Source organism: Pollachius pollachius (assembly GCF_949987615.1).
Source record: "Pollachius pollachius genome assembly, chromosome: 13".
Classification (NCBI taxonomy): domain Eukaryota; kingdom Metazoa; phylum Chordata; class Actinopteri; order Gadiformes; family Gadidae; genus Pollachius; species Pollachius pollachius.
Genome location: NC_136946.1, coordinates 14,582,549 through 14,602,966, shown reverse-complemented (window position 1 = coordinate 14,602,966; position 20,418 = coordinate 14,582,549). Strand labels below are relative to the sequence as shown.

The following is a 20,418-nucleotide window of genomic DNA, read 5'->3' as shown; positions in this document are numbered from 1 at the left end:
CCATTCTTTCTTTCCATCTATCATATTTCTTTCTTTCTTTTTTGTTCTTTTGTTTTTCCTTCTTTATTGACATTATGACCCTCAATGACCGAGGGTTATTTGATCGGTTGCTTAAGGCATTCAGTATCCCGCCTACCGACTATAATAAATGCACTCCTGCGCGTTAACCATTGAATACCGAAGCAGTTAGGCCGGGCCTGACACTGTCAAAGCTCAGTTCAGGTCATTCATTATCAGGATGTTTTCCTGCTCTCTCCTTCACTGCTCCCCGCCTGTGGTCCTCCATCTCGTGTCTCCCTCGCCTCCCTTGCCCACTCCCCCTCGGAGGAGCACTTCCTCTCTGGATCACTGGAGATTCTGTGGCCCACTGTCCTAGATGTGCCTAGATTTCCTCGGCTATATTTGAAACTCACATCCGGCTGAAAATCCTCCTCCAAGTCTCTCGTACAGACAAGCCGCCGCCTCCTTCTCTCCCTTCTACTCTCTCCTCAAAGTCCATACTACCAATGCGTACTAGTACGTAATGCACAACGTATTCACGTTGTTCCTCCGCATTGAGTCAACGTTGTTTTACTGACATCTGACGTTTATCCATTAGTACTTGACGTAGCTTCATGGCTTCATGACCCTTTGAATAATATATATATAATATAAATTGAAATACATAACTAAAGCAAGCTTTATAACTTTAGTCTCTTGCGTTCCCCATCTCTTGAATTAATCTCTGAAATCCATTCCTCTTAAACTAATCCCTTCAATCTGTTACATGAATCACTTAAATATAGCTCTTGCAGGAATCTATCAAATTAATGACTTGATTCATGAATCTCTTGAAAGGTCAACTCGTGGATGCATCACGGCAGTTGGCCAGTAACAGCCTCTATGTTGGCTGCCTCGCTCCATTATGGTCTCTGTACCGAGGAGGACAACATTATTACTTGCGTTACATAACATTTAAGCTATCCTGATCTTACCATGCATATGTGGTTTTCTTACGTCGAACGTTTTGCTCGTTTTCTAGATACAGACAGAAATAACGTTATTCAAGTTCTTATTTCGATTTTGAATTGCAAAAATATGTAAAATACCCTAAGTTAATTAAATTGCACAAATCTCTGTGTTTTGTAGTTGACAGAATTTAACCAGGGTAGTGTCTGTGTAGTGTAAGATTAACACTGTGTGTGTTTGTGTGTGTGCGTGTGTGTGAGTGTGCGTGTTGGTTTGTGCATGTGTGTGCGAGTGCATGGGCACATTGGTCCATGTGTGTGTGTGTGTGTGTGCAGACCTCCCAATGCGTGTGCATAAAGGCCGTTTCCAGGTCAGTTGCTACTCACACTCCTCCTGTCCGGCTCCGATAAGGGGAGTAGCAACAAGCTACCTAGCTTAGCCATGACACGGATTCTCTCTTATCGCTCACTTCCTCACACTTGTTCTTTCTCTCTCCCCCCCCGCCAACTCAGTTGTTGGGTCACATGGAGATCACAGACGTCTCTTCCCTGAAGCAGCCCTTGGGCGCTATTACCCAGAATTAACCCAAAGTTCACCCAAGAGTTGAATTATCTCTCTCTCGCTCTCCCTCACTCTCTCTCTCTCTTTTGCACTCGCTTTTTCCCTTGCTCTCTCTCTCGCTGTCGTTTGCTTTCTTGCTCTTGCTCTTTTTCTCGTACTTGCTCTCGCTCTTTCTCTATCGCTCTCTCTCTGTCTCCCTCGCTGTTACCCCCTCTCTCTCGATCACTCTCTTTCGATCTCTCTCTCCCTCTCTCTCTCTCTCTCTCGATCTCTCCCTCCCTCTCTCTCTCTCTCTCTCTCTCTCTCTCTCTCTCTCTCTCTCTCTCTCACGAACTCACTCACGATGATTACCGTCATTATAGATAGCCTGGAGAGCCTGGACCGCAAAAACGGAAGGGGCAGAATTAAGCCTTGATTTCTGTTTCGCTTCTGAGATATTTTAAGCAAAACTGAGTGCACAAGTAGACAAAGCTTTCACAATGGGGTTTTAATAGGTGAATTCCTACAGTGGCCAGTCTACACGGTGTTGACTTGATTTTTCTTTACTGTTTGCTAGCCCTGGCGAGTTTGTGTTGGCTTTTAATAGCCAATTACGCGCTGATAGATCCCTGCATGATTTGGCTAAACAAATATGAGCCGACGCCTCTTATTTCATCAGCAGGGATGAAGACCTAACCAAAGTCAGTTGGTGAGACTATAATCTTGGTGGCTCTAAAACCATGTTTTCTTTATTATTATTATTATTTTTTGCACTTCATTGCATGAGGAAGTGTTATAGTGAGGTTGGTGAGTTGGGTTTAACCGAGCATAGCAACGTTTTCACGCTGTTGTTCCTATTGGGGAAGAAGCGCTGGTGCAGGAATGTAACCTCTCCTGCTGTAAATCATGATTTATCCAAACTCTCAGCTCCCTGTCAAACCTAGCAGGAGATTCTTCCATTTTTTCTCACAGAATATATAGCAGGTGCACACACACGCACACTCACACTCACACACACACACACACACACACACACACACACACACACACACACACACACACACACAGACACACATACACACACACACACGCATACACGCACACACACACACACACACAGACACACATACACACACACACACGCATACACGCACACACACTCACACACACACAAAACAGGCACCGCCTACAAAGATGGCGTTCGGATCAGATTGATGGGGAGCTTGTGGAACACGGTCTTCAGTGTGCCGCGTGTTCTACCGTACACGACTGTAATCATTCTCCACCGTTGCTTCACCCTTGTTGTTTTGTTTCCATAACCCAATGATGGATGCTGCTCTCCTCTCATTAGTACTCCTGTTTCTCTCCCATTTCTCCCCTTTGAAATGGGCTAATTGGACGTCTCTCTCGCTTTGTCTCTCCTTCAACTCAACGTCGTTCACACATGGCTCAGTTGGGATGGGGTGAGACACAGGTGGAAAGGATCAACAACATTCAAACCTAACGCTGACTCAGATTGTACTCTTCCCTCTGCAGGGTTCCCCCTCTCCATTTGGTCACAAAGCAATAGGAGGAGCTTTATTAATCCCTAAACGAGAATCTAGAGGCCACCACATGCATAACACACAGACAACAGGCGGTTAAACAGGTGGCAGGCAAACATACACACACAAACACAGAACTCAGAGCAGGGACTGATTTGAATAATGGAAATGCAGAGCCTTGTGATAAACGGCTGTGATGTGCTCCTGTGCTGACTACATTCATCGCTTAAAAGCTCGATGGACAATGGCATCAAAAACACAGTCAAACAGCAGCACTCGACCACAGTGGGGGTCTAAACAGCCGGGCGCTCTCTACGGATGTCAGTGGGCGGTTCCCCTGGCTGCAGCTGCCTGCTCTCCCTTACTCCTCGTCCTCCAGCGCTGGCAGGGATAGGGCTTCTGACGCCCTCCCGCTGTCCCTCTGATCGGGATTCTTGAAAGGAAACACAAACGGTGGTGTTAAAGGAGGTGTAAATGGCAGAGTTCTCTCCTTCTTTCTGGGCGCGAAATTGATGATTCATTCACGTCACATTTCATGTTAGTCATATTTTTTTTAGATTTTTAGGTATTACCTTTTTTGGCACTGATTGAAAACGTTCTTCCCGCTGATTATTCCACACCTTTACAGAAAGCGTCTCCTCTTTCTATTCATCCATCTTTGAAAGATTATGTTCGACTCTGTTCATGGTTCAATTTCCGATTCCATCTTCTGCACGCCTCTAGAACTCTTCTGCATACTCACTAAAGCGGGCCGATGTGTTTGTGCAAAGCAGGTTTGTGATTGGTCGAGAGAGGCCGGGCCAGCAGAGCGAGGTGGCGACGTTGATCCAGCAGACCCTGGACCAGGAGAAGAGGCAGAGGGAGCTGCTGGAACAGCAGTATGCCCAGTACGACGCCGACGACGACGAGGTAACACACGGGGATCCCACCGCCCCCACCCTCCCATAGCCTCCCCCGTGCGACGCTCTCTCCCCTCCTCCACGCAATCAGACGTTTTTGAACCGAACGCCGGCGTCTGTGTTGAGCGGTAGGCTCATACATAAGGCGTAACTGCATGCATCCAACAGCCGCTTTACGACACGATAACCGTGTTTTTATGGTTTATCCCATCCGTCTCGCCTAAAGGAGCGGTTGAGAAAGATTGGTTAAGATCGGATAATGTTGATTAAGACTGAGCAGGATTACACCCACCAGGTTAGGAACAGCCCGTGGAGATGGTACAAGTTGTGGATGAGCGTCCAGCAAAGCGTTGGACTCCAGGTTGGGCGTAGAGATAGAGCCAGCCAACAAATGGGAGTTCACTGCTTTCAACTCATAAAACTATTAATGAAAATGCTTGGAAGCCAGCCCTTGCGGTTTGAGTTAAGCTGATTTTGGAACGTCCAACCGCTTATCTGATTGGAAGCGTCAAGCAGGGTCAAAGTTCAAATTATTAGGAATACATTGGCAACATCGACGCTGAACCCTTGTCATGTGTGACCGCCTCGAGGCACTTTGGAGAGCTGAGTTCTTTGAAGAGAGAATAATAACTGTTGATATCTTTATCAGCTGAAGCTTTATAGTTTAAAAGTGATGAAATTGAAGGATGTGGCTGATATTTGCCGAGGTGGTTCATTTCCCATGACAGTTGACAGGAAGCTATAGAAATAACTGATACTGTGTGTGTGTATGTGTGTGTGTGTTTGTGTTTGTGTGTGTATCGTACGACACGTACGACACACACACACACACACACACACACACACACACACACACACACACACACACACACAAACACACACACACACACACATGCACACATACCAAAGTGGACCTGCACGCACAGGCACACATGCACATGTCATTCTCTCACTTACTCACTCCTTTCCTACGCACACGCACTCACTCCCTTCATCACTAACTCACACACGTTTATAGTAGGCCCATTTTGCACACAGACATACACTTAATCTAGCTTCTAGCTTTCTCTCTGTCTCACACAAACACAAACACACACACACATACACACAAACACACATACACACACACGTGCGGGCCCTAGGGCAAAGTGTCTGGTGTGTTAGCTGCTGTGTGAGCGAGCTGCATCAGGGACATTCACGAACACTTTCTAGGACCAAAGCATTCATGGTGACATCTCGCTCTGTGTGTGTGTATGTGTCTGTGTGTGTGTGTGTGTGTGTGTGTGTGTGTATTTGTGCGTGTGTCTGCATGTACCCTTAGGTCCCCTTAATGTCCACGTGAGTAAATATATCAACCACCACAAGAATGCACAGTTAATGCACACATATTCGAAATGGCAGTTAAGTTCTAATTACTTTCCTAATACCTTTCCGTTCTTCTTAATGACCGCCAGCTTTAAACAAAAAAATACCTTTCAATGGATTAACAATAAACATATGTTCAAGGAAGCGTCTACAGACATAAACATATGTTTAAAGGAAAATAAGCGCTGCGAAAACATAATTGCTGCTGGGTGGTAAGCACTTACAGAGCCATTTCAGTGATCTGTGTGGCAATAAAAACCACCTCATCAATATGAATACCTCTATAAACATAACGGCCTTCATTTGTGGGAGGGGGGAGCTGCGTTTTGCGTGTTTGTGTGTGTTCTTTTTTTACCTGCCACTTGCGTGCTCATGAAGGGAGATTCTATGTTTACCATAAGGTTTTGCATGGGTATGTGGGTGCATTAGTGGCTGCCGGCACATGGGAAAGACACACATACACCCATTCTCTCACTCTGTCTCCATCTCTCCCTCTCACACCTACACACGCATTCACCCACGCGCCTGCACACACACAAACACACACATGCAACCCCCAACCATGGTGAGGCAATAGATCATAACAAAATAAGATGTCTCCATTGTATGAGGACAATGCCGGAGTCAGTGATGGGTTTATATTATATGCAAATTAGTATTTGTATTCATGTACTCATGTCAACAACAGATAATTGGATTTCGAGAAATGGGATGTTAATGTAGGTTTATGAAAATGTTAAAACAAATCAGAACACCGATAGCTGCTGTTTGTATTCGTGGCGGTTCTAACTGGTGGACTAAGTACTGTTATACGGCTTCATACTGCTAATTGATACTGCTGTCTGTTGCGTGATGGAATGAGATCTCCGTCTCCTTCTCAGATGGTGGGAAAATATTGACCAATCGACGAGATTAAAACAAATATCACAGAAACAGACGCAACAAAATAGGTCTCTGAATGCTGTGTGAGGTAAAAGGAGATGTGAGTAAATGGATTTCCCCGTAATGCTACACCCAGTCCCTTCACACACGGCCGTAGGAGTAGCAGCGAGCAGTGTGCGCTCAAAGAGGATGTAGGAGGTTGACCGATTACATTTCATGTTGTGTGACGTATTTGACTCAGAAACACGGAAGTCATTATGCAATATAATACTATTTAGATTCAAATGAAAATAAATGTGTATAGCGCAGCAATACACATCATCCATCATCAGTCATTTGACTTTGACTTTTTACAACAATCCATGATTTGAAAGTCAAAGAAAAATCATAACATAGCATGAGGAACTCACTTTCAAACCTTCCGTCGTTCCCGTTCCTGTTACGTAAACTAAATCTAATGAAATATGTCATAAAACAACGTGTGATATGTGTGAAAACCTCATATTTTGACCACGACAGAGAGTTCTCTGTCTCCTCTCCATCCCTCCCACGTGGCGTGGGGATACTAACGGCGGCGCTCGCTACCTTTCTCTGCTCTCCGTCCCACAGCAGACGGGCGAGTACGCCACGGACGAGGAGGACGGCGGGCCGCCGGGGGGGTCCGGCGGAGACAAGAGCATCGAGGTGTTCGACCTCCCTGAGAACGAGGACGTCCTCACCCCCTCCGAGGTGGACGCCGGGAAACTCTACCAGAAGTTCAGAGAGGTCAGAGGTCATTGTTCCCCTTCCCGTACACCCCCTGCACGTTCTCTCAGGTCCGCTGTAACCATGTAGTAATGGTGTGTTCGAGATGCAGCGTGCACCACCCGCACGAGTTGCAAAGTGGGAAATCTCCCAGCTTTCTTGCCTTTCTTCCCTTTTGGTCGGAATATCTCAGGATTCTGAGAGTCCGCCGAGTTCAGAGAGGATAACTGTACGGATGGACTAACAAAAATGGCTGCTTTTTGAAATGCTCTTACAAAGTTGATTACACTGCTGCTTTAATCCGGTCACCAATTTATGCATGGCACGGTCTTACTGTGTGTACAATACAATGTCAAGTTTGGTTGTTTGGTTTCGAGCTGCTTTGCTAAAGAGGCTAATGTAGCTTACAATAACATTGACTAGCCATTGACTGTTCTTTGCCAACTTGTCGGGTAGCGATACCCACAGAGACAAACAGGAACGCTGTAAGTACTAAAAGCCAGGAAATTACGTCACAAGACGTAATAAGTGCGGGTGGTGTATGATGCATCTCGAAGACACCATACGATCCCCCCCCACCCCCACCCCCACCCCACTCCTTCTCCAGAGAGAACGAGGGTTAACATCTACGTAAGTCAAATAGTTCAGTTCTTAGTTCTAGATTGCGGTTCATACCGATTGTGTAACAACCTGCAATCGGATTAAATCAACTCTTAGAACTTAATCTGGATGAGCAGACACGAGGCCGCTGTGGGAACGCCTTTACATTACGAAACATGCTGTAAACACCCTATAGAATGCAGCCGAAAGCCTATCGCAATTTACTTTACACAATGTGTTTATATGTCCCCCCCTTCCCCCCTTCACAAGCTCCACAAAGCCTGTGACCGATAAAGGGGCGACACCTTCTTTTGACGCGATCGGCGCCCCAACACACGCCATAGGAATCTCACTCACAAACCCGCCTCAGAAGGTTGAGCGGTGTCAGCGATAGCAGATGGCCGATGACCAGTTTGACGACACTCTCTGGGCAGGGGAACAGCTGCTGGATAGAGAGCCCTGCAGCAGTCTGGCCCCCACAGACAGCCTTAGAGTAGCTCGCTGACGCGTCGCACATCTGGCTCCGTCGCCAACGCCGACAGCTGTATCAAACCAGATTGTTAAATGCCTCCCGAACGCGAGCCATCCAACGATTCCTCACGATCACACGCACACACGCCCCTTCCTTTTCCCTCTCTCTTTAATCGCTGCTCCTCTGTTCATCCCACTTCTGTCATTCTTATTTTATTTTTTGACCGTACTTTGTCTCTCTGGCCCTCGCTCCTGTTGCGGTATGTTCTTTTAGTGTTTATACATACTGCTTGAAGCAGACGCTGTACTCAGACACCAGCTCTCTGTGGATGACATTCACTGCCCGTGATCAGCGAACGGGGGGAAGGGAGCAGTAGAGAGAGAAGTCAATCACGGTCCCCTGAAAGACTTCAGGAGCAGCAATCAAGGCCTTTTACTTAATTAATGACCACCATCAATAACCAATAGCTCAATAAAATGAACCGCTTTTGACAGCGCGTCCGATCCTCTCTGTAGAGTTGATGTGGCTTTGGTGTGAGCCGTCTCCTTCTCCCTGCAGAGCCCCTAGTGTGACCTTGATCCGTTGAATCATCCTCCACGCTCTCCTCCATCTCAGCTTCCCCTTTCATGAAGCTTTCCCTCCCGCATCCTGGTTCCTTAACGGTCCACTACAGGGCTGTCCCTGAGCCTCTCCCTCATCCCCACCTCCACCCCTCTCTCTGAAGACCGCTCTCCGTGCTGCCCTGGTCCCGTGAGAGCTGAGTGTCAGTGCTCTGGGGGGGCGTTGGGGGGAAGTGCTGTCATGGAGGCCCGGGTCGACCGGCCCACTCCATCACACTGTATCGACAGCCGCGAGGGGAGTGCGCCCATGCATTATGAGACCTTCCCCGTCCACGGGCGACCCTCTGACGCCATCGCCTCTGAATCTCAGATTGGATTCCCTCTCTCTCTCTCGCTCTTGCTCTCTCCCGCTCTATCTCTCTGTCTCTCTCTATCTCTCTCTCTCTCTCTCTCTCTCTCTCTCTCTCTCTCTCTCTCTCTCTCTCTCTCTCTCTCTCTCTCTCTCTCTCGCTCTCTCTCTCTCTCTCTCTCTCTCTATCTCTCTGTCTCTCTCTCTCTCTCTCTCTCTCTCGCTCTCTCTCTCTCTCTCTCTCTCTCTCTCTCTCTCTCTCCCTCTCTCTATCGCTCTTTCTCTCTCATCATCTCTCTCTCTGTCTGGTTCTCTCTCTCATCTACTCCCTCTCTCACCCCACAGCTGCAGATCAAACACACAGTCACCGAGGCCGAGATCCAGAAACTGAAGAACAAGGTAGGAGGGGTCGGACTGACGCAGGTGGGCTGTGGGGTTGGGGGGTGGAGTAGCTGGTGGTGGTTTGAGTGGCTGGTGGTGGAACATAAGTGTGTCAGGAGAGAAGCTCAGGTTATCTCTGAAATGCTGTCTTTTAGTTTTTAAAACAGTCCAGTTGTATTCTTTGGTTATTTGTGCTGCTGGCGGTATTCTTCACTACAGGATAGTTTTTGATTTTGTTGACTTGGTTTTTACGTAATGTCCAATGATCGTGTGCGTATATTCACTATTTAGTCTTTTAAGAGTCACTTTGACCCAAAGTAACCTTCTGTGAATTAAAGACACTAACAAGCATCTGGCGTTAGGCATCTTGGATGCCTACAGGTAGACTGCAGGTATTGGGTATTGAACCAAGAACCTTTCATCCGCGAGTCCAACACCCTAAGCTGGGCCAATCCTGCTTCTACTTCAGCACTGGCCCTCTGTGTCCGGGATAATGGCCTCTCTGTTGGCTTTTTATAAGCTTATCTAAAGTAAGCAGCGATAAGCTAACGTCTGAAATGCATCCGGTGATTGTTTTAGCTGGGAACTGAGCGGCATGTGTTTGTGGACAAGGACACATGTCTTAATGAGAGGTGTGTGTGTTTCTGTGTGTGTGTGTGTGTCTATCTCTCTGTATCTGTGTGTGTGTGTGTGTGTGTGTGCGTGTGCGTGTGTGTGTGTGTGTGCCTGTGTGTGTGTGCGTGTGTGTGTGTGAGTTGTGTGTGTGTACGTGTCAGTGGAACCATATCTTCATTTTACTGTGTGCAATTTCTAAACTCGGTCAAATTTAATAGCCCCGGTTTTTACGGCTTAAATTGATGTGCTCACGGTTCCCATGCTCAACTGCATTAAAGGAGCAACGCCAGAGATGCCTTTTAGGGGATGAAGATAGAAGATCAATTTTTATGTAGAGGGATTGTTCAAATATTTGTTTCCTGTCCTCAAATATTTTGCTTTGTTCGTCTTTGGTTTATGGGAATGCCTGTTTTTCCCCCAATGTGGTGAAATATGAATTAACCACACCCTTTAGATTTACCCCCGGTGTCCTTTATTCATGTTTCTAATCAACCCACTCGGCTCACTGGGAATGGCTCTGTGTTCCCTCCATGTTCCCATCAACCCCTACCTTTGACATGACCTTTGACCCGTCGCCCCCTACCCAAGCTGGCGTCGGTGGAGCGGGAGAAGCAGCGCTGGGAGAAGGAGAAGAGCCAGCTGAAGGCCAGCATCGAGGAGAACAAGGAGAGGATGATGAAGCTGGAGGGCTACTGGATCGAGGCGCAGACCCTCTGCCACACGGTCAACGAGCACCTGAAGGAGGCCCAGGCCCAGTACCAGACCCTGGAGAAGAAGTACAACAAGGCCAAGAAGCTCATCAAGGACTACCAACAGAAGTGAGTGGTGGAAGCCATTTTGTTTGTTTTGGTTTTTATGATCCTGGCTGCTGGCTGCTGTTTCTGTGTCATGACTTGGGAACGAATAGCTTGAACGCTCAGGCGATGTTTAAATATGTGTGACCGAATTAAATGACCAAAACGCCAACAAACACCACACAAGACTTTTGAAACTGTTAAAGAACTTGCCAAGTAAATGTGCATGCAGCTAGGGCTTAACATTTGATACAGGAAAGGAGTTATGAGAACTCATTTTCTGAAAACATAGCATACACGTTAACCCCCAACGCAATCCCCCAGCCCCCTCCAACATCGTCTCCTGGCTGTGTAATTAAAGCCCACTTACTTTAATGTATTTCCAAATTGATCAAGAGCTCAAATTCATTATTTCTAACTGCGATCATTAAATTAATCATTCAGCCATTAAGTAAGAAAAACGTACGCAGATGTACTCCGTAAATCCATACAAAAACCATACTCATGGTGTAAGTCTCAGCCCATTCTGAGCGCAGCCGAGGATCCCTTGCCTTCACTCGTTCAGCCTCTTCTCCTCCTCTTCCTCCCCTTCACCCCCCTAGTGCTCTGATCTCGCCCACCCATTCTGATTGGTCCTAATTGGCTCAGCGCTCCCCTGGGTAAAGCTCAGGTTCTCTGTACTGTGGAAGCTAACTCTCTACACGCTAATTGCTAGCAAAGGATTATAGTTCACCAAAACAAGGCCACAGTGGCCAAGTCAGCAAGGGAGAAGAGGACAGAGAGTGGAGATATGAAGAAGACATCTAAAAGAGGAGCTTCTCTTTGTTATGCAAAAGACTGTAAGAGAGAGAGAGCGAGAGAGAGAGAGCGAGAGAGAGAGAGAGAGAGAGAGAGAGAGAGCGAGAGAGAGAGAGAGGCAAAAGAAAAGAGAGACAACCAGACAGTGAGTTTTTGAGATGAGAAAGAGACCATGTTTGTTTTTGTGAGAGAGACAGAGTGTGTCTGGGGCAGTGAGAGAGGCCATACTTGAGTGTGTGTGTGAGTGTGGGCATGTCTGCGTGCTAGAGTTGTTATGTGTACGAGGTCAGTGTGTGAAATAAGTCAAAGTGACAGTCTTGGAAATGGCCCAAGATTCCCCCTCACGCCGATTAAGAAGAGGACACACAAAGACACTCACGCACACACATTCACATTCAATGTATTTGTGTCATCTCCCTCGCTTTTCCCCCCATTCTGCTCTCCATCTTAAAGCGAAGTGACTCAGCAGCACATTAACTCCCCCACCCCCGCTGTGTCCCCAGGGAGGTGGAGCTGGTCCAGAAGGAGGATGCTGAGAGGAAGAGGCTGGAGGAGGCAGAGGAGGCCCACCTGGCAGAGATCCAGAGCCTGCAAGTCAGGGTGAGCGCGAGCTTGAAAGGAGAGCTCAGAGCACCGCAACTCAAGGCGACCCCCGCGCAGACAGACCAAACGCACGCCAACGAGGGCAGCGCCGACATCTGTTACATCTGTTTGGACGACGACGCACCGCCACTCGAGGACACATGCAAAGGGACGCATCGCAGGGAAAGGAAGGAGGCGTCTTACTCTTCGCGTGTTTGACGTTGCGTGCGCGGCGTGTAGAACACAAACACAAAACAGACACAAAACAGAAATGTTTCACTTTTACAACCAACGACAGCGAATGTGCTAACAGAGGAATTAAAAGTGATGAACACACGCTTGTTGTAGCCGCCGTGGTTTGAGACTTATGACACTAGTAAAGTCGGCCATCCGTCAGTGGTGTTTGAAATTAGCTAAAACGTAAAAAGTAACGTTTATTTGTACATTATGTAAATCACTTCTTCATTAGCTTGGGTTTTGTCGATTTGCATGTGTTTTCTAAACAGTGCGTTGAGCTCACAGGGCCACCTTACATAAGTCGTAACGTATATCCAATTACTCCGGCCTTCCCTTGATAACACACACAGGACATTGTTAAAACTGTTTTTTAACAATGCTAAAAGGCCATTGGCTAATCCCCTTTCCTCCCGCCCCTTCCTGCCTGTCCGTCTCGGTCCAGATTGCGACGCTGGAGTCAGAGCTGATGCAGCTGATGAAGCAGAACGGCATCCAGGTCAACAACAACAACAGCAACAGCAACAGCAACAACAGCAGTCGCAGTAACAGTAGCGCCGCCGCGGACAGGCCCGGCCCCCAGCAGCAACGAGGTGGGGCCCCTGTGCATACGCTGACCGCAGGTCCGTTGCCGGGGAGATGACTTTGCTGTGTTTTTTTTTCTTGTTTCATTATGGCAGTTGTGATTTCCTGGATGAACCAGGTAGCAGAGGTGAGGGGGAATTTAAACTGTTATTTTTATTTCCATCCCTAATGGGAGGTTAATTTAGTTCATATTTAAGCCTGAGAAGGTCTGGCTGCAGAGAGGGGGAATGATTAGATTAGTGGGGAGCGTTTAGAATTAGTGAAGTAATGGGAAGGATGAAGTGCACCAGGATATTAATACTCCAGACAGACACATTTTGTTGATCAGTGTCTGGCCCTGGATGAATAAAAGATTCACCAATCCCTAGTCCCCAGCTAAAATATGATTCTTCTTCTCCCGGACGAATCTCAACCCATTGTTGTTTCATTTGAATAGTTTTTATTGAAGTGCTGCAGGTAAGGTTCACAGAGTACCCCAACAGAGTACACAAACAGCAATAACTCACGCTGTATTTCTGTGCACTCCAATGCCTTTTTATTTAGATTAATACAGGAAAAATACACAGAGATGCCTCTCCTTTCTCATGTATCCCTTGATTTAAAAAGCATTGCTGAAGCTTACATGTTCAGACAAGAACACAACCACTGAAACAATACAATGTGACAGGCAAAAGTAGTTCACGGTGGCAAAAAGCGGAGCAATAGCAGTTTTTCAACGACTCATTGGAGATGAGCAGATCCCTTGGAACATCCCTCTTACGCAGTCTGCCTGTCTGCCAAACCACTGCACAAGGCCCACCATTGTTGGCTTGGCGTAGGATTGCAGGCCTTTTTGAATATTAACTTTTCAGTGGTACTTTGTTATAATAACTGGCTGCTGGAAGATCCAGTCGTGCTCCAGTGTTTAAGTTTGTGACGCAGCTAATATATCGTTTCACAGTTCGGTTATTACAGCGCTGCGTCTTAGGTTCAGTGCATGAAACAGCCTTGCCTCGCTGCACATCAAAATTGATGAACAATGTGCGTGTGTCTGTGTGTGTGTGTTCTCAGGGTTGGATTCTCCCAGTAGAAAGTCGACCCACGGCGGTCGGGTGAGAGGCAGCATCAGCTCTACAGAGGGAGAGGTTTGTCAATAAACCGAAAGTCAATTTCAATTAATTTCTCACATCAAGCCACAATGGAGTTCTTTGATGTGTGTTTGTCTGAGCTTTTTTATGTTTTGCCATTTGGCCCCTTAATGCAGAGTCATCCTATCTGATATCATAATACCTTTCTCGAAAGCGATTCATTAACCGCTGTGTTAGTGTTCGGTGCCAGCGAAACGAATGATGCGGTTGTCTCTCAGCATGTTGCCTTTGTTAGCGTAGCGGTGGCATACACAGTACTGAGGCAGAAAGGTAGGAGCGCTGAGTCGTGACTGGCCAGATACAAGCTCCCAGACTGGGAAATGAGGTTTGAAATGAACCTGAGGACCTGCAAGTGTTGCTTGTATGTAACACACAATAAGAAGAACTTGAAGACAAAGATAAAAACAGAATGATGCAGCAGTTGTGTGTGATTATTATTCAACAAAAAAGGTGTTCTTTAGTATAGGAACAGGACAGTAGATTGAAAGAGAGAGGGGTTGTATTGTGTGGCATAGGACCTCAGGTCGTAATGGAACCTGGCTGTGTTGTTACTAGGTATTGATTTCATAGAGGAATTCAGCCTCTGGTCATACTGGTTGGTTGTTGGGTGGGAAAAACCTTCTAGAATCTTTGGGGAAACATGAAAAGGTATTTGCCAGGCCTTCTCAATGTTACCTGGGTGAGGAATGGGAATTACATTTACATTTACGTTTAGGGGATTCAGCAGACGCTTTTATCCAAAGCAACATTTGTTAGAAGAAAGAGAAACAACATAATACGCCGTTGGTACAGTAAGGATTTTCATAGAGACATGTGCCAAGCACTTACAATTGCTAGGTTAATCCATTCCCTGTTCACAGCAATGATAGCTAGGATAAGTAAGAATAAATAAGGATTTATCCTTAGGATAAAAAATGCTAGGCAATGCAAAATTTTTTTTTCAAAGTCATATTTTTTATATTTTCATTTGTAAATGGTCTGTATTTTTTTGGAATGTAGCACTCAGTTAGTTCTCATGGTTTCCCAAAATATTCTAGAAGGTTTCCCGACGCAACTAACCAATGTGGTCCCTAGGTGAATAAGGACCCCTGCTGGCCTACCTGCTTAGGGAACTAGCAAGTTGAGCCACCCCACATTTGTTTCCGGCCTTTCCATCCCTTTTCCGCCATTAATATTTATCTATTTCATATTTACTGTATAAATTATATATTTGGTCTACGTCATATTGGTTTGTTTCATCCTAACTGTCTACCCCTCCCCTCCCAACTCTCTTGGTGGCAGGTGGCAGAGAGTACAACAGGAAGTCCTGCCCATAGCCGGAGCGGTTCGGTGCGCAGCGCGGCGTCCTTCGACGGCGCGGGACTCAGGAATCCCGGCAGCACTGAGGGTTCGCCGAGACGATCACTGCTGCCGCAGGGAACCAGTCAGGACGGTACGTTTACATTAGGCCCCGCCCTCACAACATAAAGCAATGAAAGAAAATAAAATGTTGGGCAGTGTCAATACAGCCGCCGTTTAGTATTTGGCATGCACACTTAAAGCTCTTTGGGCCAAAATATATGGTCCGATGGACCTGCCTAATTTTAGGTTTCTTATGTACAGGTTTTTTTCTTACCCTCTTTTTGTTATTTCCTTTGGCTGGAAAGTCAACATTTTGCTACAGAGTAAAACATAAAAGTGAAAAGCCAGGTGTCATGAAATGCTCAGAGTCACATTCACTGGATACTAAAACAAAATGACCTTGCAGATGAAACCGAAATAAACCCAATAAGAACTGAAATCATGAAGCTGCAACAGTGGAGCCGGGAGCTGAGTCATGCTTCAAAAGAGTATGTTTATCATCTGCGGGATGTCACAGACTGTGTTTTTTGTCCGCAGGGTGCCAGTCTCACATGGTGTCTGGAGCGGCTGGCAGTGTGGAGGGGAGCCCCAGCAGACAGGCCCCGGGGCCCGGGTATGACCTTGCCCAAACCCAATAATTAGATAGAAAACAACACAACACTGTACTGAGATAACGAGTGGAAGGACAGTCATCTATAATCCATTAACCCACGGGAGCCTCATGAATCAATCATTTAAACAAATAAACATCTGGCTGCATGTGTTAAAACGAAGATGTGGGGCCACCTTTTACGAGGACTAGCTTCAGTATAAAATGTTTAAACTTTTAGAACAGCAAAAAGTGTCAAAGCGGTGTGAGAACATATAGGCTGTGATCACGGTTGCTGGTTACCATAGTAGCACGTGACACCAGCTGCCTCTTCTCATCTCCTCTCTGTTCCTCTCAGAGTCTCGCTACGGCAAAGCAGAACCAAGGATCCCCGGGCATCGCCGGGAAACAGGTAAACACATTGTTTAGATACCTGCGGTGTTGTCATCTGCTGTATGCCAAACCCAGGCTGCCTAGTGTCTCACAGGCCTCATCCCTGGATCAACTTCATGCATTTTGCTTTACTGGATCTTCCATAAGAGACACTGTTTGTGTGCGTGTGTGCTAGTGTGCGTGTTTGTCTTATTGATCTCGTCTGCTAGTCATTAATTATCAATGTTGTGTTTTCTGCACAGAGGGCAGTCTCTTGTTAAGTTTTCTTGTTATTTAATTTTTTTTATTTCTGGATCCGCACCAGGAGCACACAAACGCGCACCCACACACCCGTTTGTTGTAGTCATATTTGTTTGTGTGTGTGTGTGTGTGTGTGTGTGTGTGTGTGTGTGCGTACACATTGTTTTGTGTGTGTGTGTGTTAACCCAAATGACTTACAGTGCATCACTACAGTGCCTACATTAATGTGTATCTGATCATGCAGTTTTCAGTACACTCCTCTATTTGCTGCACTCATTGCCGGCAGCAGTATGATCAGTCAGGAGTCTAGATTGTGTGTTTGTGTGTGTGTGTGTGTGTGTGTGTGTGTGTTTGTAGGTGTGGTTGTGTGTGTGTGGCTGAAAGTGTGTTTGTGTGCATTTGAGAGGAAAACAGGAAGGGGAGAAATGGAGAGAGAGGGAGTTCAAGACAGGGGTACAGGCAGCAGTCAGGCGGACAACAACTCACAGTTGGCCCAAACTAGGGCCATGGTCACTCTCTGCCTCGCTCTCCCACTCTCTCTCCCAACACACACACGCACAAGATTTGAGAATTATTAAGCCGTCTGGGAATTAAATCTGTGTTGTCATCATCTCCATCAAGTTTCTAAAGTCTCTTGCTCTTTCTTTCTCTCTGTCTGTATGTGAGTGTTTGTGTCTATTTCTGTCCCTCTCCGCGTCTTTATCTCTGTTTCTTTGTCTCTCTCTCTGTCTTTGTGTCTCTCTCTGTCTCTGTGTCTCTCTCTCTGTCTGTGTCTGTGTCTCTGTCTCTGTGTCTCTTTCTCTGTCTCTCTCTCTGTCTCTGTGTCTCTCTGTTTCCGTCCCTCTCTCTCTCTCTCTCTCCCTCTGTTTCTTTGTCTCTCTCTCCCTCTGTGTTTCTGTGTGTGTGTGTCTCTCTCTGTCCCTGTATGCTCTCTCTCTCTCTCTCTCTCTCTCTCTCTCTCTCTCTCTCTCTCTCAGTTCCACGGAGCCCTCGGTGGAGGACAGTCCAGAGAAACTCACGGCCAAGGTAGATGAGGTCAAACTGCACAGCACTGAGGGTTGATGATGTCATGGTTGTATTATGGTGAATGCTGCCATGGCGCCGCAAGGCCTAACTGTTAATGGGAAAAAAACCAACCAATTACAGTGCTCTTTCATTAGGCAGTTAGAAAAACAGTTGTATAGTAAAACTAATAGTCCAATCATGTATTCAATCATAGGTCATTTTAGCCAAATTGCGGACAACCAAATAGAAATAGATAAACCCTTTTTCACGGTTTTTAGACGTTGTTTTTGTATGATTGAAATCAATCTTATTTTCTTATAAGTGTTTTTAGTTGCTATTGTTATTCATTTAAATAAAACTGCTTTTTGTTCAACAGAACTTTTTAACCTGGCCCCACTTCTTCTCCTATTCATATTATTTGGTATTGTATATATTGTGTATCCCTTACTTTCGTCCAATCATGCATCCCTTTTGGTCAAATGGCCAATGATTGTGGTTTAAGGTAAATAGGGATAACTAAACCAATAAATTCTCCCTAATCATAAAGGTTGAAAATATCGCCAAATCTCAAGAAACCTGTGCAAACCAGATGACACATTTGATCAGCCTACATAAGTTGATTAATCAATGAGTGATTGTAGAGCTTTAAATCAAATCAGTTTTAAATTGGTTATTTCTTTAACCGCAGGCCGGGCTGATCTTGGTGGTACATCATTTAAGTATCCTGACACTAACGTATTCTTCTTACTAACGTGAAAATCCAATTCCTTAGCCCAGCCGAAATGATTTAGATATACACGGCTTGTCTTCAGTAGCACACAATCATTCTAGCACATACATTGCTCTTCTTCAATTTCTCTCCTGTATCACTCAGAAACAGATTCACTGATCCATCTTAATTAACTAATCCTTAGGGTCTGCGGGTAAAAAGTAAAAAAAAAATAAAACTGCAACTCCCAGCCTGAGCTCATTGGACCCAGGCGATGTAAAGCCAAGCCGTGGCTCTTGTGGTTCTCCTGTCTCCCAGGGTCCGGCCCTGAGCGCCGACAGCAGCAGCAGCTCGGTGGAGATCAGCAGCCTGCTGAACGAGGCCAAGATGTCGGAGCGCTCTCATGCGCCGGCCCTCTCTTCAGATGAGGTGCGCCCACAGACGCGCCCCCCCCCCCCCCCCGATACACACAAGCCTCTCTTTGACACCACAAGACAACGCGTGACTAAACACTGAAGGTGTCTCTACTGGGTTTCAGAGACATGCTTGTTCTTTAGCACAGGATGCTGTCTGCAATGCGGTGCAGACGCCATTTTTGTTTGTGTCTTTCTCATTTGGTGTTAATAAAGTTGTATTCTGTTGTCCTTCATGCTGCCATGCTCAAGAGTTTGGATATGATAGAGGATGAGGTAAGGCTGTCACTCAATGTCTGCAGCATCCATGTTTTGTTTTGTTTTTTATCACAGAATAGTTTCCCAAGCATGATTTCCCATTTAGTTATGTAGATCTCCTTATCCCCCCTTTAGTTATCGCATGTAAGGGTGAGGCATTATCTTTTTATCATCTATAAACCCATATAGATGTGTGAGTACCATCGTCCTGTCTGTCTGCAGATCCTGGACGAGGCCCAGTTACCCAGGCAGCACCAGGGGCCGACCCTCAGCGTGACCGAGTGGACCCCCCAGCAGGTGGCGCGCTGGCTCATCGGACTCCACCTGGAACTCCATGTCCCAGAATTCACCGCCAAAAACGTGGACGGGGACCGCCTACTGCAGATGGAGAGCAACGAGCTGAAGGTGAGTGGACCTCTCCCACAAAGCTGCCGGCTAAATGGCAAAAAGAGAAACGGTAAAGGTTGCTAGCATGTACTATTCATCGACGCGCTGTAGCTGCCGAGGCGGGTCTATGGCAAGTTGAGTCGATCTTTTCGGTGTTGCAACAATAACGCTTAATCGCAGTGAGCCTCAAACGGCTTCACATGCCCACGTTACACGACACCCGCCAACCCAAAGCCCTCTAAAAGTCAAGCACACAATGCCATGGGTGCAAAATGGGCTGCAATAGATGTGGTGGCATAAAACAAAGTAGAAATAAAGGTGAAGTAGGGTTAAGTCCATTGTGAAAATGGTTGCTTGTGTGTGTGTGTCTCTGTGTGTGTGTCTGCATGTGCGTGCGTGCGTGTGTGCCTGTGTGTGTGCGTCCGCATATGGGTATGTGTGCGCACATGCGTTGTGTTTGTGCGTGTGCGTTGTGTGCGTGCGCAGGCCCTGGGCGTCTCGTCGTCCCAGGACCGGGGGGCTGCTGAAGAAGAAGATCAAGGAGCTGAAGGTGCTGCAGGACAAGACCCGGAGGAACCGGGAAAAGCTGGAGAGGCAGCGCGACAAGCTCCGCCAGAGAGAGCAGGAGCAGCAGAGACAGAGCCCGGACGAGGCCTAGGACCCCGGGGGGAGCCCCGCACCTCCCCTACTGTTGTTCTTATCACGCTCCCCGCACCCAGTAGCACCTCGAGACCCCGGGACATCACCAAGGACCCCCGCGTCCTAAGTGGGGTGCCCTTAAAGATGCCCGATGCTGCTCAAATATTCCACATGGCTCAGTGTCGTGGTGGTGGTGGTGGTGGTGGTGGGCCACAGTGAGACCACCAGCTGGCTGTTGGGTGGTGTGTTTTATTTTTTTTCACAGAGTAGAAAACCAAAAAAAGGTGCTCACACTGTCAATAGGTTGCTGCCCCCCCTACCCGCCCGTCCTTCTCCCCAGCGATCATCCCCCCACCAACGCTATTTCTGTATTACGGTTTCAACATCTGCTCAGATCTATATTTATTTAGACATTTATTGCTGTA

The 20,418-nt window shown here is 46.8% G+C and overlaps 1 protein-coding gene across 1 annotated transcript in view; it reads left to right on the top strand.

Moving 5' to 3' along the window:
* The window catches only part of ppp1r9a (protein phosphatase 1, regulatory subunit 9A), a gene marked incomplete at its 5' end in the record, with an annotated part of 39,923 nt that extends 19,778 nt beyond the window's left edge, over nucleotides 1-20,145 (top strand). The window contains 15 exon segments of the mRNA XM_079749422.1: nucleotides 3,806-3,941; nucleotides 6,788-6,943; nucleotides 9,249-9,302; nucleotides 10,488-10,717; nucleotides 11,995-12,091; nucleotides 12,753-12,900; nucleotides 13,943-14,016; nucleotides 15,301-15,451; nucleotides 15,898-15,973; nucleotides 16,308-16,361; nucleotides 17,560-17,608; nucleotides 18,615-18,725; nucleotides 19,190-19,372; nucleotides 19,841-19,870; nucleotides 19,872-20,145. Coding sequence (XP_079605548.1) covers nucleotides 3,806-3,941; nucleotides 6,788-6,943; nucleotides 9,249-9,302; nucleotides 10,488-10,717; nucleotides 11,995-12,091; nucleotides 12,753-12,900; nucleotides 13,943-14,016; nucleotides 15,301-15,451; nucleotides 15,898-15,973; nucleotides 16,308-16,361; nucleotides 17,560-17,608; nucleotides 18,615-18,725; nucleotides 19,190-19,372; nucleotides 19,841-19,870; nucleotides 19,872-20,012 — 1,690 coding nt within the window. The 3' untranslated portion in view covers nucleotides 20,013-20,145.
* Nucleotides 20,146-20,418: the final 273 nt, after the last annotated feature.